A 26609-nucleotide genomic window follows, 5' to 3' on the forward strand; every position below is an offset into this window, starting at 1 on the left:
ATGAAAATTATAAAGTAGAGATATATTATCTCACGAAGAATGCAAGTATTATAAAAAAATATATAACAACAATGTATATCCAAAGCAATTTATTATATAAGAAATTACAGGAATACCAAATTCCACCTTAGTTTTTGGGTCACCAGTATTTAGATTTTGTCACAACTTTCATTCCAAATTCACTTTTTATCCGTAGTTTTGCTTGTTCAAATTTACTTTGACATTTCAATTAGTATCAAAATCTAATTTAAAATTTAGTGTTCAAACTAGAAAAAAATTTCCATTTAATATTTAATCTCAATTTTCTCTCTATTCTTTTAGTACGTGGGATTTGGTTGCATCTCTATGCTTTTCAGTGTTGTATGTACATAAGGCCTGTGAAAAGCCAATTTTCTCTTTATTCGTTTAGTACGTGGGATTTGGTTGTATCTCTATGCTTTTCAGTGTTGTATGTTGGTAAGGAAATTTTTTTAATTGTGACGAGAACACAAGTGGTACATCACGTATTTTAATAGAAGTGGTGGAAAATTTTATTTTTTAAGTTATTAACTTGTTAGCACATATATCTTATCATTTGTATAATAACACGTGGTGTACTACCTCATGTACCAATTACACTGAAAAATCTCTCGTTCATAAGGCCTGTGAAACGTCGGCACGTAGTGCATGGAACTCACTTGGCCCAAAATGCACAAGACCTGTGGATCTTAAAATTTTGACTATCTAGTCCATTGAATCCAATTTTCGTTGGGACACATGATATTCTTCCATTGATGGTTAAAAATATGACCACATTCTAAAAAGAATAAGCAAACGAATAAGTTTCATTGTCAGCTTGGTAAACATTTTTGTCTTTTTGGCTACTTTCACATCTCCTTGTTTATTTATCTTCGTTTTCTTCTTCCTAATTTGGCTTCTTCCCATTTGGTTATGCCGCGCTTGTAAGCAGAACCCACACACTTTTCCCTTATTTGTTTTTTGTTCTGTCTGTTAGTTCCTCTCAAAAGGAAGAGAAGAAAATTAAAGATGCATATTGCAGTCAGTCAGTACTTTGTAGATATTTATACGAGTGGCCAATCTGTCAAAATTATAGCTAGATGCAGAACATATATCCTCTAAGAACAAACACATACAGAATCTCTTGAAAGAAAATTGAAAGTGGAACCTGCTGACCCATTGCAATATTTCCTTTTTATGGTAATGTTTCTTTCGAGAGAGTATACTCAAATTACAGTGAAAGATTATTTGCATGGCTAGCAACATTACAAATTTAATTTGGTATAATTTCAAAATATAGATTGAGGGAAAAATATGATCGCATTATTTAGAACTGAAAAGTGAAGCACATTATGCTCAAGCAAGAAACTCAATTTTGATGCTACCAATCTTCACAGCCTGAGCTCCATACCTGGGCACCAAAGTCACCACCACACTCTCATCATCTTCAGCACCCAAATCCTCCAATAAGTCCGTTAACCCCAATCTCAAGCAACTCTTGCTCTTCTTCTTTTCCTTCTGCTTATGTGGCACATTCTTGTCGGGTTCACTCGGTGCCACATCATCATCCTCGTCCACATCATTCACATTCACATCAAACTTCACAGCCACATCTTTCTCAAGCTCAATCCCCTCAATCACCAGTATCTCCTCCTCATCCTCCTTCTTCTTATTGCTCCTCTTCTTCTGCTTCAGCCTCGGCACGACCGTACTTATCTTCGTCTCCAAATTTATCGGAAAATCTTTACCCGCCACCACCTTCCCTAATGACGTCGTCTCAGCGGCCTTGGCCACTCCAGCTGCCTTTGCCATTTTCGCAAGCTTTGTCCGACGTGGCATCGGTTTAGATTTGAGCCATGGAATCTCAACATCTTCATACGTATACCCAAGCTTTTTATTATCAAGAGAGTCCCTCACCGTAACCTAACAAGTTCAGCATTCTCGTCATAAAACAAAAACCCCGTATCCAACCAATCCTTGTCGCTAATATCTTTATTTTTGTTCCCTATATTTTTCCAAACATTCCACATTCGAATGGTGCGAAAAAAATATAGGATCCCTAGCAGCGGAGTAAAAATTCCCCATGTCTTCAAAATTAGGCTGCGTGTTATCTCCGGTCCACCTATGAACTGGACCATGTGGGGTACCTTCGATTGAACCGGACCCTCGATCTGGTTCAGTGCCAGCTCTCAAAGGCGAACCAAAGAACAACAGCGGTTTATTGGAGTTGGAAACCATCTGCCTATACATGATTTTGAGGTTGGCGTCGATTTAAACGTCGTTGGACATTGTTTCATCCGTGCCGTTGAAGTCCAGATCGATGAGAGTCGGCGGCTGATGGCTTGAAGCGCGGAGCTCGTCGTATAGGGGAGAGTCGGGGTTGGCGTACAAGGCAGGGAGTTGCATGCCAGCTGGCGCGTCCCAGTTCCAAAACGGTAACGCGAACATCAGATCGTCGATGAGTTTGGCTAAGATTCTTTCGTAGAAGTATAGGTAGTAACGGTGGAAGGGGAAGAAAAGCCAGCATTGATGGACTTGGAGCTCGAGGTTGGGGAAGCCGACCTGGTCGTACGCGCCATTGCAATAGGCGCAGTGCACATCGGCTTGCTGGGAGAAGCTATGCGGGTCATCGTCCAGGAGGGCTTTCATGAGCGCGATGGCTTTCGAGTACTTTTCGAAGTAGGCTTGATCCACCGCGTGAGCCGCTGGCCTGACACGGAGTTTAGCGGGGGAGGGGAATTTGAAGTCTACGATTTTTTGGGAGGTTGGCGGGCAGCAGTTGGTTGGGAGTGCTCCACTTGGTAAATCCGCAGCTGCACATTTGGCTATGTCTGGCGGGGACACTGGCTTTGCGAAAGCAAAGGGGTCGCTGCAAAGACCAGCCACTCCGCCGTATAGGCCTCCGAGGCCTATAAGTACATCTCTTCTGTCTAGGTTTACTGGAGAAGGGTTTTCATGGTCGTGATTGTTGGAGCTAGTGGAAGGGTTTTTGTTTTGGTCACTACTATTGTTTGAGGCTTTGCCTGAGACATCACGTAAATTCGAATGCCTAAGGTTTCCAAATAAGGGAACGTGGTGATTCTTTTGGGAGAAAGGAGAGAGAGAAGTTGTGGGGATGATATTTGTGGTGGTGGTGACATAGAAGCCATGGTTACTTATCTCTGTATAGTTGAATTGGAATTTGCTTTTATAATGTATTTAGGTTATACTTTTGTACGCATGATGCACATAACCAAAATTACTGAAATTACAGATGTCATTATAAGATTGGTTGATGTTAGATAATCTTTCTATGTTGTAATGAGCTGGAGTGAGAAGGTTGGGTAGGATTGCCACATAAGCATAGGTAGTTATTTATGTACTAGTACATGTACTGTTGTATTCCCTCGATTGGTTAATTAGAGACTTTGGTGATTTTCTGTAAGGTTCAAAAAATCGAAAATCAAACCGAACTGAAACCAAAAAAATCAAACCGAACAAAAAAAATTGAATTTAAAAAAAAAATAGAACCGAACCGAAATGTTGTAAAAAACGACATCGTTTTATATTTGGTAATAGAAATGGGGTGTCGTCCTGAAAGTTTGTATCGACGACGTTCAGTGACTTCAGTTTGAAACCCTAAAGCTAAACATCGATCCCTCATTCCCTCATCCCTGATCCCTTTGTCTGTGTCTGGATCCTCTCATCTCATTCCCAGCCTCCACCGCTCCGTGCACCCTCTCTCAACACAATCAGTCTTCGTCTTCTTCTTTCCCAGCGACCTCCAACCCGTCTCACTCTCAGTCAATTAGTCTCTCACATCTCGCGCAGCAACCTGAGCCCTAAACCTCCTTTCTCTTTCTCGGTCTTCAATCACTCTCTCAAACTCTCTGTCTCTCATTCCCAGCGGCGACCCTTCTCACTCTCAATCTCTCACACCTCACCGTCAGTCTATCATCTCGCCGTTTCAAGTCTCGACAGCAAAAGGTTAGTCTCACACTCTCACTTCTTTGTGTTTGATTTTCTGTTCAAATTGGTTCTGCTTTATTTACAGATTTTATTTTCCATTATTTTATACAGTTTTAGATGTTTGGTTTGAATGTTTGCTCTATGTGTTTGTTTGGATCTTTGAGGTAGATGTATGTGAGTGGAAAACATATGGGGTTTTGATCGATGAAGGTTCAATGCATGGATCTAACTACATGATTTGGCTCTAATTATCTGTTTGTTCGGATGAAGAGGGAGGAGGGCCTTCCAGATAGGTATACGTACCCGTCTTTCTTTTTGTTGGTATTCAAAAGAGTTTGCTAACTCAATACCAAAATATGTGGGTGATAAGTTTACAAACTCTATCACACCTCTCACTTTCACTCTCAATAAAATTGGACAAAGAAAGGAAAGAAGTAGCAAGCTTGGTGATAACAAACACTTTGAAATATTAGAAGAGTTTACAACTCTTAAAGCTTACAAGCTGAAATTAAATGAATGGGAAATGGGATTTGGATGGGATGCTCTAAGGCTTAGCAAGATGGCCTATTTATACAAAACTGAATGATGTATCCAACAATACATATAATGAATGATGATGTTCCACATCTTTACACCCTTTCAAACACATGCAGCAACTTTGATAGTTGGCATACACATGCATTGCATCATGGCAGGTTGTAATAACCACCTTTCAGCTTGCACACAGCAGCTGTCTTTCCAGCTGCAAATAACACAGATTCAACTAGCACATGGCAGCACACTGCTGTCTTCCTGCTAGCACATCACATGGCAGCACACTTGCTGTCTTTCATCACCATTCGGATGAATAATGAAGGAGCAATGATGATTATATTTTGCTGGAAACAAGCTGCAAAGAAAGGTTAGCATCACATGGACAGATCACATGACTTTTAATTTGTATTTCCAACATGCCCCCTCAAATTAAAACGCCTTCATGCCTAGCATTTCACGTAACAGCCGGAATGATTCAACTAGTAATGGCTTAGTGAAGATGTCTGCCACTTGTTCCTTTGTGTGACAATAGACAAGCTCAATTGTCTTTTGCTTCACATGGTCCCTCAAAAAATGGAACCTGGTATCGATGTGCTTACTCCTTCCATGTTGGACTGGATTCCTAGCAAGCTTGATAGCTGAGATGTTATCCACATGAATCACAGTCGATTCCACTTGTGGATGACACACTGACTTCAATAGATTTCTTAACCAAATTGCCTCACACACGGTTGAGGCTACAGCAACGTACTCGGCTTCACACGATGACAAAGCAACAATTGATTGCTTCTTTGAAGTCCATGAGAAAGCTGTTGATCCTAGAAAAAACACATAGCCAGTTGTGCTTTTCCTTTCATCTTGGTCACCTCCCCAATCACTATCTGAATAACCAAATAATTTTGTATCTTCACCAAAATTATAAAACAGACCATAGTTTAGAGTACCTCTTATGTACCTCAAAATTCTCTTGGCGGCCAGCCAATGAGACTCCCTTGGTGTTTCCATGTATCGACTCACGAGTCCAACACCATAAACTATATCAGGTCTTGTGATTGTAAGGTACCTTAGGCTTCCAACCAAGCTTTTGTACACGGTTGAGTTTACAAACTCACCTTCTCCTTCCTTAGACAGCTTCAATCCAGTTGCAACTGGAGTGTTGACAATATTGCACTTGTCCATATTGAATTTCTCCAATATATATCTCATGTACTTTTGTTGAGAAATGTAGATACCATCACTTCCTTGCTTCACTTCTATGCCAAGAAAGTATGACATTAATCCATTGTCAGTCATCTCGAATTCACTGAACATGGATTGCTTGAACTCACAGAACATTGCTTCATTGTTTCCTATAAACAACAAGTCATCTACATAGAGACAAATAATTAAGAACTCCCCTTTTGCACCATTCTTCATGTAAACTGAATGCTCGTATGGACATTTCTGAAATCCATTTTGATGAAGGTAGTTGTCAATCCTTGAGTTCCAAGCTCGTGGTGTTTGCTTGAGGCCATACAAAGCTTTCTTCAAACGATACACCTTATCTTATTTTCCCTGTACTTGGAAGCCTTCTGGTTGTTCCACGCACACTTCTTCCTCAAGAACTCCATTAAGGAAGGCTGACTTGACATCTAATTGATAAATTTTCCATTTATGATGAGCGGCAAGAGAGATTAGCAATCTTACCGTGTCAAGTCTTGCAACTGGAGCATAGACTTCATCATAGTCCACTCCATACTTCTGTTTGTAGCCCTTTGCTACAAGCCTTGATTTGTATCGATCCACACTCCCATCTGCAGTGCGTTTGATCTTGTAAACCCACTTGACACCAATAGCCTTCTGATTTGGTGGGAGCTTTGTCAACTTCCAAGTGTCATTCTTCTCGATGGCATGGATCTCTTCTTCCATGGCTTTTTTCCAATAATTTTCTTCCACAGCTTCATTGAATGAGAGAGGCTTATGGTCTGCATAGAAGCAGAAAAAATTGGTTTCTTCTTCTTCTTGTCCATAAATCTCTGTGAGACTCCTTAACTTCACTGGAGTTGAGGAGCTGTTTTCTTCACTAGATGTAGGACCACTCCTTGCAATTCTGTGCACTGGAGTTGTTGTGATTGTTTGAGCAGGTTGTTGCTCAACAGGTGGTACAACTTCTGGTTCTTCAAAATCAGTGGAGACGATCTTCTCTTTACTGACTTCTTTGTTGTTCCACATCCATGCCTCTTCCTCACTGAAGATGACATCTCTACTAACCACTAGTTTGCCAGTTAATGGGTTGTAGAGCTTGTACGCCTTGGACTCTTCACTATAGCCCACAAACACACACTTCTCACATCTATCATCAAGTTTCCTCCTCTTGGCTTCTGGAACTTGAGCATATGCAACACACCCAAAAAATTCTTAGGTGTGTAACATTCGGCTTGTATCCACTCCAAGCCTCTTGTGGTGTCATCCTCTTGACACTCTTTGTTGGACATCGATTCAACAAATAAATCGAACAAGCTACAGCTTCTGCCCATAACTCTTTTGGCAAATTCTTCTCCTTAAGCATGGACCTTGTCATGTCAAGGATGGTTCGATTCTTTCTTTCGGCTATCTCATTTTGCTGTGGGGTATAGGTAGCAGTAAGTTGATGCCTAATTCCTTGCTCCTTGCAGTATGCTTGGAAAGCATTGGAGGTGTACTCTCCACCTCTATCTGATCTCACAGCCACAAGCTTGTGGTTGCTTTCAGCCTCTGTGAGTGCCTTGAACTCCTTGAAGATTCTTAGGGCAGCCGACTTCTCCTTGAGAAAGTAAACCCAAGTCTTCCTACTAAAATCATCAATGAAAGTAATAAAATACCTATTACCTCCATAAGACATGGGATCCAATGGACCACATATATCTGTGTGCACCAAGTGCAGTGGTGCCTTTGCTCTCCATGTATCACCAACAGGGAACGATAGTCGTGCTTGCTTGGCAAGCACACAACCTTCACATACTTGGCGTGTGGCTTCAATCTGGGGTAAACCACGAACCATTCCTCCACTTGACAACAACTTTAGGCCATTGAAATGAAGATGGCCAAATCGAAGATGCCATTTCCATGACTCATCTTCCATCACACCGATGTTGCAACTCCCAATCTTTGTGTTCAACTTCAACGGGAACATTCGGTTCTTTGACATTTGAACACGTGCAATAAGTTTTCTCCTTGCATTCCTGAGAGTGAGAAACATATTCTCCATATGTATAATGTACCCTTTCTGGAGCAGTTGACCAATGCTTAGAATGTTGCTCTTCATACCTGGTATGTAGTAGGTATCGGAGATGTATTCTTCTTTACCATCCTTCTGGATGATCTTGATCTTCCCTTTGCCTTCAACTGGCAACTTTGAGGAGTCACCAAGACTTACAGATCCATAGGCCCCATCTTTTAGTTCGGCAAAAAACTCCTTCTTTCCACACATGTGATTGCTTGCACCAGAGTCCAAATACCAAACATCTTGTTGGCTACTGGAATCATGGTGTGCTAGCAAGACTATAAGTTCTTCATCAGTATTTCCACTTGATTCTGCCATGTTGACATGCTCACCATTTTTATGTGAACATTCATTGGCATAATGTCCATATTGCTTGCAATTGTGACATTGGATATGCGCCTTTCCTCGAGTAGATCTCCACTCCTGAGACTGACCTCGATTTTCTGCATAGCCTCGACCTCTTCCTCGAGCTCGTCCTCGGCTACGGTTAGATGAACTCCCATGACGTGAGTTCCACTGCCCACGACCTTTATTTGGTTTGTCAATATTCAACTTTGACTCCAAAGCTTGCTCTAGCGTTATGGGGCTTGCATTCTTCTGAATGCGTTGCTCGTGAACTAGGAGGGATCCTAGTAGCTCCTCTGCGCTCATCACCTCCAAATTCTTGGATTCTTCAATGGCAGTCACCACATGCTCAAACTTAGATGTGAGTGACCAGAGCATCTTCTCCACAACTCGTACTTCATCGAGTCTCTCGCCATTTCTCCTCATCTGATTTACTATCACAATGAGCCTTGAGTGATAGTCGGAGATGCTCTCTCCTTCATTCATGTGAGCAGTTTCAAAATCTGCTCGAAGTGACTGTAATCTCACTTTCTTGACCCGATCTACTCCTTTGTAGATTGTACTGAGTGTGTCCCATACTTGCTTGCTCGTTGTTGCTTCTGCAACCTTCTCGAACGTTGAATCTTCTAGACCCTGGTATAGAAGATACAGTGCTTTCTGGTCCTTCTTTCGTAAGTCTTTGAGAGTGTTCCTTTGTTCTGCAGTATATGCAACTTCTTGCTCGGCAGTGGGTACAACATACCCACTACTGACAACTTCCCATAGCTCCTGTGATCCAAACAATGCTTTGAATTGGATGCACCATCTTTCATAATTTTCTTTCTTCAATGTGGGAACCTGGAGTTGCACTAAATTGGACGCCATAGCTACTGCACTTGCCAGAATGGTATTCTGGCTCTGACACCAATTGTTGGTATTCAAAAGAGTTTGCTAACTCAATACCAAAATATGTGGATGATAAGTTTACAAACTCTATCACACCTCTCACTTTCACTCTCAATAAAATTGGACAAAGAAAGGAAAGAAGTAGCAAGCTTGGTGATAACAAACACTTTGAAATATTAGAAGAGTTTACAACTCTTAAAGCTTACAAGCTGAAATTAAATGAATGGGAAATGGGATTTGGATGGGATGCTCTAAGGCTTAGCAAGATGGCCTATTTATACAAAACTGAAAAAATAAACAATCCAACAATACATATAATGAATGATGGTGTTCCACATCTTTACACCCTTTCAAACACATGCAGCAACTTTGATAGTTGGCATACACATGCATTGCATCATGGCAGGTTGTAATAACCACCTTTCAGCTTGCACACAGCAGCTGTCTTTCCAGCTGCAAATAACATAGATTCAACTAGCACATGGCAGCACACTGCTGTCTTCCTACTAGCACATCACATGGCAGCACACTGCTGTCTTCCTACTAGCACATCACATGGCAGCACACTTGCTGTCTTTCATCACCATTCGGATGAATAATGAAGGAGCAATGATGATTATATTTTGCTGGAAACAAGCTGTAAAGAAAGGTTAGCATCACATGGACATATCACATGACTTTTAATTTGTATTTCCAACACTTTTAAGGCGTGTGCAAATGAGGGGAGGGTCTGGGAAGGAAGGGCAATACATGAGTCGGCGGTGAGGTGTGGAGTTGACGGGGATGTGTTTGTAGGCACCAGTTTGATTGATTTGTACAGGAAATGCAGGGAGATTGTTTGCGCTTGCAAGGTGTTTGATGGAATGTCTGAGAGAATGTGGTTTCGTCTCTTGGACAACTATGGTTGTTGGGTATGCTAGTGTTGGGGATTTGGTGGAGGCCAACAAGCTGTTTGATCAGATGCCCCAGAGAAATGCAGTGTCGTGGAATGCGATTATTAGTGGGTTTGTGAAGATGGGGGATTTGGTCAAAGGTTTCAAAAGCAACTGATGTGTGCCTTCTATCCACTTTGGTTGCTTATAGATTTTATTAACCCAAAGATTTCCTCTTATTTGGTTTAAGATTTTCAATATGTTTAACTAATGCATCATTGCAGTTTATTAAGACAATCTTCTTCCCTTGAAAGCTTAATCCCGGATCAACTATCAGCCAAGCAACCTGAACTCTGAAGCTTATGAATGGTTTAATGTGTCTTATAATTTTTCTAGATGGATTTGAAGATTATATAGATTTAATCCTGCTTCAATTGTCAATGTCTTTGATTCTATTGGAAATTTGGAACGGGACTTTGAATTTATTTATACTCCTCTGGAAGATGTATTACAAAATGACTGCAAGCTTTGTTTTCTTAGGAATTTTTTTTGCTATTGAAGGAAACATGAAAAAAAAAAAAAAAAAAAAAAACCCGAACCGGGCCGAAACCGAACCGAACCGAAATTTCAGTTCGGTTTCGGTTTTGGCAAAAAACCGAACCCAGCCCTAAGCTCTCTATCTCTCTTTTCGATTTCTTCCTTTGCAATCCAACATTTCTTTCACTCGGGTTCATAAGAATTACAAACTCATAGGGTTAATTCAACACTGTTATGAGGAACTTGCTTTTATAATCCACTTAGGTTATATTTCAATTCATCATTCATAAATGATCATCTTTGCAAAAAATTAAAGAAATTCAAAATCATTAAAATATTCATTTGTAGTAAAAAAAATAGACCAATCCGATTTTGCAAAGAAACTCTATAATGAGTATCATTTGATCCAATGATCATATGGTTTTATATTTTAGTAATTTTTGGTAAACATAATATTTGAGAAAAAAAAATTTAAAAGATAAACGGTTCAGATCGTTGAAAATGTTATGAAATAATCCCATAATATAGATGTCAGTATATGTGTGTCCCCTGATCCATATATGAGATTAAGTCATGGACCAAAGATCGACAATTGACAGTGTGGATGGCTTGAATGGGTTTGAAATTTGTGCTTTTAGTAGCAAAGTTTGCTCGGAGTTTCCCTTCTACTGTATAAGTATTCAACTCTGCATTAGCTTTGTTTGGAAGAAGATGTAGTGGGCCTAGTTTCTACACTAGCTAGCTAGTGGCTGCCAAGATTTTATCCCTTTGATTTTTCAAACAGGGGCGGGCGATATAGCTATTCACTATTGAGTACTGATCCTACATATTGCAATTTGCATGAATAGACTGGTCACATGAGCATACACTATTGCTCACGAAGGATAGTTCTTATTCGCGCACACACACAAAAAGGAGCATATTACTTAAAGTGAGGCCAGTGGCCACCAACATTTAGCCTTAAATTTCGTGAATTACTAATACTATTAAGGTAGAGATATACTTTTAAGTGATGCTCCAATTTAAGTAGTATTAAGGTAGAGATACACTTTTAATGAGGCAAATGGCCATCTCTAACAAAAGATAGAGATATAAACATATTCAAGCGCATTGATACATTTCATTGATGAAACAAGTAAAATTACGGATACTTTTCCACGTACAAGTAAACAATGGAATATTAATCCCACAAACTCGTACGTTTAAGAAGTTTGGAAAAGCCAGCATAACAATTGCATGGCTTCTGATCCAAATTATGCACTGGTACACGTCACATTAACTAAACACAAGGACATGCATAGCATGCATGCATGAAAGCAGGCCATTCCACTATGAAATTATTTAATTACTTAACCATACTTAATTTGTTTATCAAGAAGAATACTCGATCTTAAACCCACCAATGGTGATAGGCGAGTTCGAAACCTTAAGGCACCAACGTCACCAGCACACTGCTCTCATAGAGTGGGGAAGTTGTATCTGCGTAAATGTCGGGAATTGGAAAACCTGTACAACGGACAAGTATATTATTGATGAATTGTACACATACATCTTGAATATAATGCAGTTAGTTTTGAGCGAATTTTAACGAAAAGTTTCTAGTACTGTTCATTTTAACGAAAAATTACATTTTTACACTAAAAAGTCAATTCTGGTACTATTCATTTTACTCTTTATTTTGTCATTTTCGTTAAAACTCAAAACTTTCAAGCCATTTTCATTAGTTTTTCTTAAATTTTATCTAATCATTTGCTAGCTACATCATGTCCAAAGATATATGTTTATATATGTTGTTTGTCAAAAAAAAAAAAAAAAAAAAAAAAAAGGGCGGTCCATTAAAGAAACATATTTATGTTGTGAAATTTGAGCTCTGTAGGCTGTAGCACAAATTATTAACATACCATCAGGAGAGTCCCAATTCCAGTACGGGAGAGCGAAAGTTGGGTCATCAATGAGCTTGCCAAGGATTCTCTCGTAGAAATACAAATACATGCGGTGGAAAGGAAGGAAAAGCCAGGAGAAGTGGCTTGGATGTCAATGTCCGGAAACCCCACTTGCGGATAAGCACCATTGCAGTAGGCACAGTGAACTTTAGCTTGTTGAACCATGCTACGCGGGTCGTCTTCGGGTAAGGCACGTATGAGGGCTTGAGCTTTCTTGAACTTGGCCAAGTACTCCACTACAAGAACAATGGGCTAAGAACACAATTGACTTGTGCCCTTCTCATTTTCATTGAGCACAAATACATAATTGTGCTTTATAAGGGCCATTGAACATCCAAATATCTCAATTGTGTCCTCTAATAATTGTGCTTACTAAAGTTTGAACACAAAATTTTGTGTCCAGCTTGCATGTGTTGTTTTAATGTCAGACATAGATATTATTTTATTAATTTACAAACACACAATAAAAGCGTTTTGTGCCCTCTAATTTAATATATTTAAATAAATATTATTTTTTTTATCCTTTAGATTTACTTTTTCTCTACTTACGCCTCTCTCTCTCTCTCTCTCTCAAACTCTCCTTGTCCTCAGCCACCATCCTTTCCCCCGCCCGTATCCTCTTTCTCCCCCTTCTTCTGCACGCAACAGCACCGCCGTCCCCCGATCACCAACGACCGTCAAATTATACCTCCAGAATCCTTTTTCTGTCCTCTTTCCAACCCCCAAGTTAGTTTCTACAAATTCATAGCCGGATTTCCTCAATTTCATATCTAAGAAATGGTGACCGTGGATTTTTGGCCAGTTTTCGGCCAAGCCTGGCAGAATTGGACCTCGACCCTAGAGGTAAAGATGATCATCTCTTAGTGGGCTGTCCTCCAGTGTAAGTTCTTTTCTAAAATAAAAACTTTCAGTTTTGGGATCCATTTTAGATTTTGAATTTTAATTCGCTTTTCTGTATGCATGTCACAGTTTACTCGCTTGGAGACTGCTTGGAATTTCAAAGTTTAGTCGCATGTAATATTCTTGTTTTAAATTGGTCATTTAATTTTTAATGTTTATAGCTTATTGTAGTTTGTTTCATCAACTTTTCCGGCATTTTTTGTTTAAGTTTTCTGTTTTGGTTGCCTAGAAGATGAAGGAAAATAAACAAAATAAAATTCCTTGTAGTCGCTTTTGTTTCCCCGGGGAAAGAAAGATTGGAAATATTCGACCAATATCAATCAAGCCAAAATGTTGAATTTAATTTAATTATTTAAATTCATTTCCATGTCGTATGATTACAGGATATTTCGTTGACTCAGGTGGTTTTCAACTTTTTCTTTCCCTTAATTTGAAATGGCAGTGAGATTAAGATACGATTACAGGATAATTACAGTGTTTTTCATTTTCTTTTTATTTTTTTAATTTTCCAGTTAATGAAAGATGCCAAAAACTCAGTTGGGTTCCCACAATGTAAGGTTCATATGCAAGCATCCGGCTTGTGACAGACAGGTGTAAGAGGAGGCCTAAACTGTAATCCGGTGTCACTCCGATGGATTGAGTTTTGTGATCTAGCTAAACTACCCATGATCAATCACATGAACAAATCATACAGGTAGTGCAGAAGTTGGTTATCTTCTTCCATTCATTCCTTTATCTACAAAAGATAAATTTGTGAGTTCACTTTACAGAAATCTTCCACTCAGGTTTACATATTAAGGCAGTCTTATCAGATTTTAGGCAAAAGTGTGAGTCATCATGTGGTAGGTTTAGATAACTATTAGTACCATAATAAAACTCATCATTTAAGCAAGTGTAAAATTGTAATATCTAATTACTAAAAAAGGGCATGATGCTAAAGGCCTTAGTTAATGAGAAATTTGTAAATGAAATTCATGAAGTGAGAGGAGAGATGTAGAAGATCATAGTAATTAAAAAAAGTCATTGAAATGGTGGGAGACACATTCCATATGCCCCTTGAAAGATGCCTCATTTGCATTATCCTTAAAGCCATTTTTTCATAAGCTAATTAAAAAAAACAGACAACTAATTGACAGGAAAAAACAACTGTTACTCCAAAATCAAAGAAATGACACTTCTTTTGCTAAAAAATCAGTTGGGTTCCCACATTGTAAGGTCCCATGGATTCAAAGAGGCAAAGGTTCATATGCATTATTGGCTGATTATGTTGGTTTTTGTCGGGATTGATCTCGATTTGAAATTGATAGAACCGTTTCACCACTTTCTGCTTTTGTAGATTAATTTTGTATTTTTGTTATCCATGAGTTACTTTTACATGTTTAAAAATATTTGTAGTTCTACATTTACGTGTAGTGTTTGTTGATTAAAGTTGATGAATTAGATCGATTGTTTTAATTTTTGGTACTATTCATGACTTTGGCAGTGACAGGTTCAAATACCACACATATCATCCGGATTAGTTCATTTGTGGAGCAAAGATTGGATGAGATGCAGAACTGGGGAATATAAGTAAGGTTAGAATTCAAAATACTTATTTATTAGACTCTGCTTTGCAGATCCTATAAGGTTTTTAGCATTTGCTATCTTTCTTAGAAATTAATGTCATAACATTGAGATTTATCTCACTGCATTTGACCATTGTCCAAACTTGTATTGTTTTGTACATCTTGTTTGCTAGTAATGATGGTTTAGCTGCTCATTTAAGTTGCATGTTTTGTTCGTTATTATTTAGTATAACAAAGTAGCAATGCGTCACTGCTTGTGAGTTCTCAATGCCGATTGAAAGTTTTGGTCCTTGAACTTCACTGGAAATAGGTCCTTAACAATTTATTTTCATTTTCCCTTTGGTTTGGATTTCAGGAAGATGATTGCATTATCCACCGAGTTGGAAAAAAAGGTGAAATCAGTTTTGCCTGGCTATATGTAGAGATGCATGGATTGCTTAAGTTCTGTTGGATAAATCAGTTTTGCTTGGCTAAAGTACACATGTTTTTTTTATGAGGAATACTTGTATACTTTCATTAATGATATTACACTTTTACTGTTTGGTTCATTCTGACAGCTGAAGCCGTTGGTTTTCATTTTATGAAATTTTTAATCTTTTGTTTTGCTTAAATTTCAGTTTGTAGCCTGTTTTGATATTTTAATTTTTTTTAATTTTTTTTAAATACAGCTTATTAGGCACAATTTCAAAAAAGTGCCCGCAGGTGGTCAAATTGTACTGTCAGAATGTAGGCACAAAAAGACATCTATTTGTGCTGAACTGTTTGAGCACAAAAAGTCTGTGCCCTTTCATCAAAGGTGACACCCATAGAGGGCACAGACAATATAATAGTTGCTGCACTGTTGCCATTGGTCTATGGGCATATATGTTGGTGCCCTTTGACCTCAAAGGGCACAAATAATTTATTATGTGCAGTGCCCATTTTTTTTGTAGTGCTCGTCCGTGACCAAATGGGCAGCAGGCCTCGTCCGCAGTGGGATAGACTGGTCCGGAGTGAAGGTTTTGATCTTTGTGGAGACTGGTGGACAGCACTCTACAGTTTCACCTCTGGTGGTGATTTCGGCCAGCGTACATTTGGTTAGATTGGGTGGAGCCAGCGGGTTGGCAAAGGCCAACGGCTTTGGGGCGAGGGTGGTGGCCCCGTAGAGGCCGCCCAGGCGAATTAGGACATTTCTCCTGTCCAATTTTCCCAACAAATTAGAAGATTGTTGATCTTGCTCATTCTCCCTATTATAATTAGGGTTTGTGGCTTTGCATGAGATTGATGATCTACGTGCAATGTAGTGCTTGCTTTTTCCAGAGAAGGAAAGTTGGGATTTGTTTGGGAGGAAGGCAGAGTAGGAATTGGCGGAGATGATCTGAGAAGAGTAAGTGCCCATGGTGGTGGTGGTAGCAGTAGCGGGAGAGGATGCAGAAGCCATATAGTTTTGCTTGTGTCAAGTGTTTGACGTGTTTGCTCTTGTTTATAATGGCCAAAATGTTAGGGTTAATAATCCAATGGTTGTATAAGCTGCCACTTATCAATAGATCAGTGAGTTTGTTTTAATAGATAGTTATGAGATTACTTGGTTAATAATTGTCTATAACTATAGTATATAGGGGAGACTGAACCATTGTATTGTGAATCATCATTAATCATTCATCTTTCTCTCAAAGCTAAGCGCTCTCTCTATTTCGTTCTCAATCTCTCTCTCTCTCTCTCTATCTCTTCTATGCTATTCTGGTTAGGTTTACATGGTAACTTCGCCGGTATAGCTAATCGCTCGGTAAAATTCTTCGATCTTGGTTGCTTCCGCTCTCAATCTCTGATCTTTGATCTTGAATCTTTTTCTTCTTGATTCTTGGAGTTCTCTCTCTTCTCCAATCTTCATCTATCTTGATATTAGGATGACCACTATACAAAGACTGAAGATGTTAAAATTAATTAATTAACTTAAAAAAAAAAAAAAAAAAAAAAAAAACAACTATTGATTTGATTGGTCGCCTGAGTATGATATACTGCTGGCAATATTCTTGCCTCGGTAAGGGTAGAGCTATTCCTCTTTATATCTATCCGAATGTGCTTACCCATTATCACCATGCTACCTAGACTAATTGCTCATTTTATTTTATCTTCTATGGACTGATCAGTAAGAGAACTTTGAATATCATTGGTAAGTTGTGATAGAAAATGGAAAGACAAAATGGAAACATCATAATTTTTGTGAAGACAAACAGAAAGAAAATAGTTTATGGGCACGATCATGGTCTCAAGAATCTTATTGTTCCTTCGCATTGGAATATCTGCAGCATTACTATTGTTATGAAAAAAGTATTTAAGTATGACAAAACTTGATTGTCTGGATTAATTAAGTATCGATACCAAGGTTACGTCGACCCATTACCTTTTTATGCTGTAGTTATTAGGCACCAATCTCACAATTTGCATTCGAATCCACAGAGAGATTTTTAAGTGGTTTTAGTCTAGTGTCTAATCCTGCGTGGAAGTTTAGAAGTATGCCCTAGCTATCCCGATTATGCAATTCACATCTGTGAGCAAGGCAGAGGGTATTCATGGCATATTCAAGGTACGTAGAAGTAATGAGCTTTTATTTTGAGAGAATTAGATATGGGAGGAAATGATCGAACTAAGAATTCATTTTTTACTTTCAAGTTGAGCACAATATTATATATTTTTTTTTATTTCTACTTTGGATACATCATATACACTTCACTCCTTTTATGAAGTTTAGAAAAATATCTTATACAAGATTAAAATTTAATTTTAGTCTCTAGACTCTATTTAATGTCAGCCTATCATATGCATTCAAGGTCTTTTTTTTTTTTTTAGTTATAGTTTTATGGTGTCAATGAATTAAACTTTATAAAAATATTGTAAATTTTAATACTCATTTGAATTCAAATGAATTAGCTTTTATTTATTGACATTTTGCATCACCAATTTATGGTAAGTATCTTATATAAGAAAATATTTTGGTAGAGACTTTTCGGTACATTTTATGTTTTTGCATATTTTCTTATGTGCCACTAATTTATTACAATATATTTGGGTAAAGACATTTCGGTACACTAGTTTAGTATAATTTGTTTAGGTGTGGACATTTTGGTATACTAATTTAGTATAATATATTTAGGAATAGACATTTCAGTACACTAGTTTAGTATAATATGTTTAGATACAAACTTTTCGGTACACTTATGTTTTTGCATATTTTCTTTTGTATCACTAATTCATTATAATATATTTAGGTACGGACATTTTAATAAAATATATTACATTACGGACATCTAGTTACACTAATTAGAGGAAGCTAAACAAACTAATCAATTAAAATGTGTATTTGATCCACTCTGATATGCAGACCAGCTGGTCGTCACAAGGATGCAGAATGGTAGTAGTTACTATCAGGTGAAGGACCACAAAACAATCCACGACACTTATGTCAATCGAAATAGTTGAGTTGAGGGTTTGCTGGTACTTAATTTAAACGAAGTCAACAATCTTTGTATTATTGTGGCTAATAACAAATTAATTACAAGTAATTATGTCTTACTGGCTCAGTTAATTAGTAACTTGACAATATTCTCGTGCAGTATCTTTTTTCTTGCGCATTCACCAGTACCACTCCGACCTTTATCTGTACGTTTTGGACACACCATATAAATGTTAAAAGAAAAAGGACTTCCCCTTGCTGTCGTTTCATCATGAATGCCTGGCAGGGTTTTACTTTAGTCATGAACCCAATCACTTCGATGTCTACCTCATCTACAGAATCTATCAATTAACATGTAGTTTAATATCGACATTTTGTTCATCATTTCGTGTTTTTACTTTCTATAAATATGGTAACTTTAAAATTGAGTAACGTTACTTTTATCATAATTTTACACCGAAATTTATTACGATCTTAAGTAGCATATGAGTTGGATTTGCCTCATTAAATTTTTAAATTTCATATATTTTTAATTGAAAATCTAAATCTAAATTAAATTGATTGCCTTTTTTTTGGGTGTCCTTCTCCCACTCTATCTTCATTCATATCTCGAGCTGGTCCTCGCGGCCCCAATCCCACCCCTCATTACCCTTTAATTATTCCCTTTCCCATCTCCACTCTCACACAGTCACACTCCATCCAAACTCTAATGACAAAAATTGAAAAAAAAAAAATACAAAAAGCCTAGAACCATGGATTTTCATCTCTTGTGATTTTTCGTTTTCTTGCCGACAATTTTGTGGTTTAAAAGGAGACGATCAAATGCCCGCATGTAAAATAGAAATTCTAGCATTTGAACAATGTTAACAAAAGAAAGTGATGATGGCCTTGGCAAGAGGCAGGGAGGTACATAAAATAGGGTTTGATTGATTCCTTACTCTTGAGAAGCAAGATGACGATGACAAGAGGGTGGGCGGAAGATACAACGAGGACAATTATAAATTAGGGTTTGAATTTCTTAATTTTTATATTATTGAAAATCTTAGTTATTTTTTAATGTATGTGATTATTTACCTCATTTGTCATAAGTTTTTTTTTTTTTTTTAATAAATTATATAAAACTACCTTAATTATGTGTCGAACCACAATCTCATACCTTATATTTTAAATATTGCAATACTTCCTCACACATTTTCACGTGAAACATACTCAAACTAAATACAAGAACCAACTTGATTTCTTTAAAAAAGTTGAAATTTTACGCATTTTAAAATTAATATAAAAAAAAAGGAGTTTCATTTTTTTTATGGAACACGACACTCTAATTTTTTTTCACAAAATACATATTTTATTTCAAAAAATCATGAGACAAATTGCAGCCATGAGCCAAGTGAACCTAGTAACTTTTGTCAAAAGCACAACTCTGACTCGACCTCATCCTCAATGGTGCTATGAAAAATATGAACTTTAAAATAATAAAGTTTTGTGAAAAAGTCATGGTGACAGCCAAGTCATATAGAATCGATTAGTACAGAAAGTGAAAGATTGTGCACGTGTTTGTCATGGCAGCTTATGCACATGGCGACAGAACCAAATGCGCGTTCTGTGTGAAACACTTTTTCAAATATGAACCATGGCTTTTTTCTTCATCTCCCTTTTTCAAAACACAGTGGGGGATCTTCTTAGGATAATCGTACAATTCGCCCTTGTGAGAGATATTCTCTTTTATAATTTTGGCGTTTACTTTGAGCAATCAATACTTATCACGTGAGTAAAAAGTAATTTATTTATCTAATATAAACTTATCACATGATGAAATAATTGCACGAATGAATCTCTCGTTTCATCGAGACCGAAACTATTAAATTTATGATGGAAAAATTCTACATAGCATGTTTTGAAACACATCAGTCAGTCTATACTATTAACCACATATTTCTTCATCGATGGGGAAATTCTACGTAGCATGCTTTTCACGATAACATTATCTTTCTTTAATATTCGTAAACAAAACAGAGGTTCTAGATTTGCTAACTCGATGCCAACCTATTATTTTTCATTAATTATTGGTCATACTACTAGCTGTCTAGGAAGATCGACACTCCCTTACTGTTATTAAAATTTCGAAATTTTCTAATTCTCATTTGTTTTTGTTGCATAAGTAATTTGGCATGTATTTTTTAACAATGTTGGATGAGAAATCTAATGGTTTAAGAAATATAAATACGAAATTAAAAAACATTTAGTGACATTAAACAAAGTGTTTCTTTATAAAACTAGTAAATTCTTATTTTCACATTTTCCTTACTTGATGTGCGGCTACTGTCTACAACCTATTCGACCTTGAACCTAATTTAATTCCCTATCAAACGGCCCGTTGGTCTGTTTTTGTAAAATCATGTTTGTCTATTTTCTTTGCTATAAAAAATATATCTTAATAATTTTAAATATATTTTTAAAAAAAAAACGATAGTAGATTCATTGATTGAAAATGTCATTACATGGTTTGAAGTACAAGAAGCCCCATTAAGGCAGCACACATTCTTCTAATAGTGAGTCAGAAATGAACAAGGAGTGACTCAGCCCATTCACCCTCCTGACTCAAAGAGAGGACAAAACGTGCTAGCCTATGGACAATAGAGTTAGCTCGGCGGCGAGTATGGTAAGAATAGCCTCAATGATTGATGTGAGTAGCACCTTGATATCTTCCATAATCTCTCCAACTAAGAATAGATTGATAGACGATAGGGAATGGGTTAAGCAAAGAATGTGTCAAAAAATGGATGTCCCCAGATGCTAACCCTATGTACACACACTTTGTAGGGCTCATTCCGTAACATTTTCAAGGATTCGAACCGTCTATATTTTAATTCATCATTCATGTACATCTTTGCAAAAAATTAAAAAGATCCAAAATCATTAAGACATTAATTTGTAAGGAAGAAAATGGTCAAATACATTCGGCAAAGAAATACAAAATGACAATCATTTAGTCCGACGGTTAAATGAATTCAGATTTGGGTGATTTTTCATAGACATGATTTGTGAGGAAGGACCTAAAAGATAAACGGCTTGATCGTTGAAATGCATTATGAAGTGGACCTCACAATTAAGCGTCAAAAGAGGTATAAAAAGTGTGTGTCCACTATCCTAACTTTATCTCTATGTATATTATTTCTTTGTACAATTAAAGCGATCATATTTACGCAACTAGTGGATTACTTTTTTCCCAACAAGATGCCCTTATTATTAGGTTCTTTTGCCTTGTCACTTTCTATTTTAGTCATCAAGAATGCCTTCTTTTTAACTTTTACACATTGTTTTAAAAATTGGTCTAGGCGGCCATCTAGGCGCTACACAATGGTCATTGGTCTGGATTCAGCCCAAGTCGTGAGGCAAATTGGGAAAGAAAATAGATGGGCACCTAAAGGTGCTAGGCGGGCGACTAGGGCGCCTAGGCAGGAGCTGGAGGCTCAGGAGGTCCGAGCATGGTTGAGAAGGGAAAGACGCATGGACTCTATTTTAAATCTGGAGGAGGAACACAATTTTTTCCAAGGAAGAAGACAATGCAGAGTGGAACTTTTTCTGCCAATCCCACGTGTTAAAAGGGTTGAAAAACATTATGAAACTAACTTATAAAGCCCTTAAACTTTATACATATATCCATATTTATAATTATTTAATCGAAATATATATTATTATTTACTTTTAAATACATAAACACTTATATATAAATGTATATAGTAAATTTACTTAAATCCGCCTAAGCGCTAGACCCCAACTTGTCGCCCAACTACTCTTTTTAGAACATTGCTTTTACATAGTTCAAGTTAAAAAGAAAAGGTATATTTTCATAGCTAAATAAAAAACTTTTGGCGCAAGAGTAATTTAGTACACAAAGACAAATTGCCATCGATCAAATGACTTTGCCAGTTTTTTTCCCAATCAAACACTAAACACTAAACACACCCATGTGGCCTCTACCACAATAGTGAAGAGAAGTGTTGCTCTTACAATACGGCTTAGGTTCGAATCCCGTCGGCTCTCTAATCTAACAAATCTATTATTTAACAAAATAATAATAATAATAATAATGAGCTGTGCATCATAGTATTAGATAATGTTGTATAATTCAATGGAGATTTTTTTTTTTTTTTTGGGAAAAGCAATAGAGAATTAGGTAAATAGAATGTAAAACATTTCCACTTGTCTTTAAAGTGTCATATCATACAATGGCATGTGATGAATGCATGACCCACACACAAGAATAAATAGATTTCAAACTTCTATATATTCTAGCTAGGTTCACTCCAAAATTCAATCTTCTGATAAATTTAAGCTATTATAAGATTTTTAGTTATGAGGACCAATATTGAAAGATGGTCATTTAGTACTACGATTTAGTGATATTTCTCTTCATTTGTAAGTAAGAGGTCTTAGGTTTGATTATTGTCAAATGCGAATTTGAACTACATTATTGCTAGCTCATTGTGAGGCTAAACCCACTCCCCTCTCTCTTAACATAGATAATATCACTTGTTAAAAATTAATAAAAAAAATTGTATGCGCTCATGCTCACCATTAAAACAGTAAACCTGCAACTCTAGATTATGAAATCGCATGATTAACATATCATTTTTATACAAGTACAGTTATATTCTTTAAAGAATTAAAATTCTGACTTCGTCTAATTAAGTTTTGAAAATATTTGGACTACATTACTCTTCTTAATTTGATGTATGAAAATATTTGGACTACATTACTCTTCTTAATTTGATGTCTTTATTTAATTAAGTACCTTGTCACATCAATTTAAAGAAAAATTATGCTCACTTTGGAGATGGTATAAAAGATGTAAGCTCTATTAATTTTAAGGAGGAGATACGATACAAAATCCAAAAATCTGATCCCAACCATGACTCCTTTTAAAAAAATAATAAATATAAAAATAATCTAATTTTGCAGACTTTGGACCCACAGTTACCCGTTATAAAACAGGAGCTATCAGTTAAGCGCTGCACACCAGCAAAGCCATGGCTACTGCACCCTCTCCCACTGGTTCTACCACCACCATGGGCACTTACTCTTCTCTGATTATCTCCACCAATTCCTACTCCGCGTTCCTCCCAAACAAATCCCAACTTTCCTTCTCTGGAAAAAGCAAGCAGTACGTTTCCCGTAGATCATCAATCTCGTGCAAAGCCACAAACCCTAATAATAATGAGAAACAGAACCAACCAGAGCAATCATCTAATTTATTGGGAAAGTTGGACAGGAGAAATGTCCTACTTGGCCTCGGCGGCCTCTATGGCGCCACCACCCTTGCCCAGAAACCATTGGCCTTCGCCGCCCCGCTGGCCCCACCTGACCTAACCAAGTGCACACTGGCCGAAATCACCACCGGAGGTGAAACTGTGGCATGCTGTCCACCGGTCTCCACAAAGATCAAAGCCTTCACTCCGGACCGGTCTATCCCACTGCGGACGAGGCCTGCCGCCCATCTGGTCACGGACGAGTACTTGGCCAAGTTCAAGAAAGCTCAAGCCCTCATGCGTGCCTTACCCGAAGACGACCCGCGTAGTATGGTTCAACAAGCCAACGTTCACTGTGCTTACTGCAATGGTGCTTATCCACAAGTAGGGTTTCCGGACATTGACATCCAAGTCCATTTCTCCTGGCTTTTCTTTCCCTTCCACCGCATGTACTTGTATTTCTACGAGAGAATCCTTGGCAAGCTCATTGATGACCCAACTTTTGCTCTCCCATACTGGAATTGGGACTCTCCCGATGGTATGTTTGTGTTGTCATGAACTTAAAATAGTAATGTTGTTACTTTATTAATGTTCGGTGCAGAGATAAATTTTTTACAACATATGTTTCTTTATAACAAACAACATAAACATATATATTGGTGAACATAATGTAGCAAATTATTAGATAAAATTAAAATGCATGATATTCAAAATACTTGCTGATGTACAATTTCTCACAATATACTTGACCGATGTGCAGGCTTTCCAATTCCCGACATTTATACTGACACCACCTCCCCACTTTACGATCAGTACCGTAACGCCGGACACCAGCCCCCTGTGCTGGTGGACCTCAGCTACGGTGGAACCGACGATGACGTGGACGAGCAGACAAGAATAGATGAGAATCTAGCCATCATGTACCGGCAAATGGTTTCCGGTGCCAAAACTCCGGATCTATTTTTCGGCCACGAATACAGGGCAGGAGACACAACGACAGGGACATACGCAGGCACCATTGAGAACAATCCCCACAATAACATCCATCTCTGGTGCGGCGACCCGGACCAGCCCAACAAGGAGGACATGGGCAACTTCTACTCCTCCGGTCGGGATCCCCTATTTTACGCCCACCATTGCAACGTGGACCGCATGTGGAACATTTGGAAAACCCTCGGAGGCAAGCGCAAGGACCCTACCGACACCGATTGGCTCGATGCTGAGTTTCTGTTCTACGACGAAAACGCCGAGCTTGTGAGCTGTAAGGTTCGGGACAGCATCCATCCTGCGAAAGATCTTCGCTATACTTACGAGCCTGTTAGTGTTCCATGGCTGTTCTCGAAGCCAACCGCTCGTAAGCCGAGGAACAAAACCAAAGCCAAGGTGTCGGCTACTCAGCTGACAACCAAGTTCCCTGCAACGTTTGACTCGAAGACGACAGTGGAGGTAGCGAGGCCAAAGCCGAGGAAGAGGACCAAGAAGGAGAAGAGTAACGAGGAGGAGGTGCTGATCATCAAGGATATCGAGTTTGAAAGCAACGAGGCGGTGAAGTTCGATGTGTTTATTAATGACGATGCTGAGTCGCTGAGTCGAAAGGACAAGTCAGAATTTGCCGGGAGTTTTGTGCACGTGCCGCATAAACAGAAGACTGGTACGAAGACGAAGACGAATCTGAAACTGGGGATCACGGACTTATTGGAGGATTTGGGTGTGGAGGAAGATAGCTGTGTTCTGGTGACGTTGGTGCCTAGGGTTTCCAACTCGCCTATCACCGTTGGTGGGTTTAAGATCGAGTATTCTTCTTGATCGTCTAATTAAGTATCCCGGCACCTGATTAATTAATTAAATAAATGTCGGTATGTTAATGTGTTTCCAGAATTAATGGCCTGCGTTCATGCATGCATGCATGCGTTGTCCTAGTGTTATTTAATGTGATGTGTACCAGCAGTGATTTGGATCAGAAGCCATGCGATTGTATTTCCTGGCTTTTCCAAACATTTCGTACGATTTTGTTGAATTAATATTCCACTATCCTTACTTGCATGTGGAAATTCGTACGTAATTGTATTTGGTTTATCAAAAAAATTTAAGGTCAATGTGTTTGAATATGTTTATATCTCTTGACTCTTTCTCTCATATCGTTACTCTTGTTTAAAGTTTACTTCCTTTAACTGAATATTTTTTTTTACTACCAAAAAAAGTCACAGTGTACTATTTGTAGTTTACTAAACTAGTCATGCTTAGTGATAATAAGTTTGAGTAATGCTACACTTACTACATATTTGTACCATCTCTCTAATAGAAGTAGAGCTCACCAACACATGTGAGTCTCATCGCTATTAGAGAAATGATACAAACATACGGTAAAAATAACATTGTTGAATAAGTTTACATTAGCTGGTATTAAGAGAGATATAGTGAGGATCAGTAAACCTGAATTTTCATTAACAAGATTGAACTGCTTACAGAGAGAAGAAGATCAAGTTTGTATTTTGCAGATTAATAATTACATTAACATTCATAACAATCTCAACTCTCTCTAACAACTCAGCCTAACTGAACCCCTCAGTCACTTACACGTACAAGTAACAATCCCAACTATTGAATCCACTTACAATCTCAACTCTTAATTATACCGAACATCCTTCGATCGTTAATTGCAGCAGCCAAGCATGAGATTGGGGCAATGAGTTTGAAACAAGGGTGCCCTGTAAACTCTTCAAAGCAATATTGTTGACGAAGTATAGGATGATTGAGGGTTGACCTAATCCGCTATGCCACAATGAAGAGTTCACAGTTTATCCCAAATAAGGTGCTGCACCTTTAATTTATGGATTGCTGGTTTGGTAAAATGAGAGGTTGGGAAAGGGATAAAAGGCCATTACTAAAGCAAATAATTGAAGCAATATGCTTCAATTTTTTATTTCTTTGCTCCTAGTCTCTTATCTTGGTTGTTGGTACCATAAAAGCCTATGCACATCACTATAAATTAATGCATATTTCCTATTTCACTTGGAGTAGAATTTGATCTTAACTAGGTACCCTTCACATATTTGCTGATATGCTTGAGTGAAAATTTCTTTTAACAACATATATGTATCTAGGGATGTTACAATATTATCAAAAAATAAATGAACTGTGTACCTGTATGTGTAGA

The 26609-nt window shown here is 37.9% G+C and overlaps 1 protein-coding gene and 2 pseudogenes across 1 annotated transcript; 1 reads left to right on the forward strand and 2 right to left on the reverse strand.

Moving 5' to 3' along the window:
- Positions 1-1172: 1172 nt before the first annotated feature.
- LOC125476459 lies at positions 1173-3186 on the reverse strand (annotated as a pseudogene).
- Positions 3187-11690: 8504 nt separating this feature from the next.
- Positions 11691-16187, reverse strand: LOC125476460 (annotated as a pseudogene).
- Positions 16188-23208: 7021 nt separating this feature from the next.
- LOC103927322 (polyphenol oxidase latent form, chloroplastic) lies at positions 23209-25566 on the forward strand. The gene is made up of 2 exons (XM_009336266.3): positions 23209-23990; positions 24213-25566. The coding sequence occupies exons 1-2, from the start codon at positions 23234-23236 to the stop codon at positions 25256-25258; spliced, it is 1803 nt and encodes a 600-aa protein (XP_009334541.2). The 5' UTR covers positions 23209-23233; the 3' UTR covers positions 25259-25566.
- The last annotated feature ends 1043 nt before the right edge of the window (positions 25567-26609 follow it).

Source organism: the organism of the source record quoted next, unplaced genomic scaffold (genome assembly GCF_019419815.1).
Source record: "Pyrus x bretschneideri cultivar Hongxiangsu unplaced genomic scaffold, Pyrus_bretschneideri_v1 Contig19, whole genome shotgun sequence".
Classification (NCBI taxonomy): domain Eukaryota; kingdom Viridiplantae; phylum Streptophyta; class Magnoliopsida; order Rosales; family Rosaceae; genus Pyrus; species Pyrus x bretschneideri.

What these genes read in the sequence shown, in the direction of transcription:
- LOC103927322 (XM_009336266.3), top strand. Translation starts at nt 23,234, where the DNA reads ATGGCTACTGCACCCTCTCCCACTGGTTCTACCACCACCATGGGCACT. An exon ending in GAATTGGGACTCTCCCGATG is followed by an intron (nt 23,991 to 24,212) that starts GTATGTTTGTGT and finishes ACCGATGTGCAG; the next exon opens with GCTTTCCAATTCCCGACATT.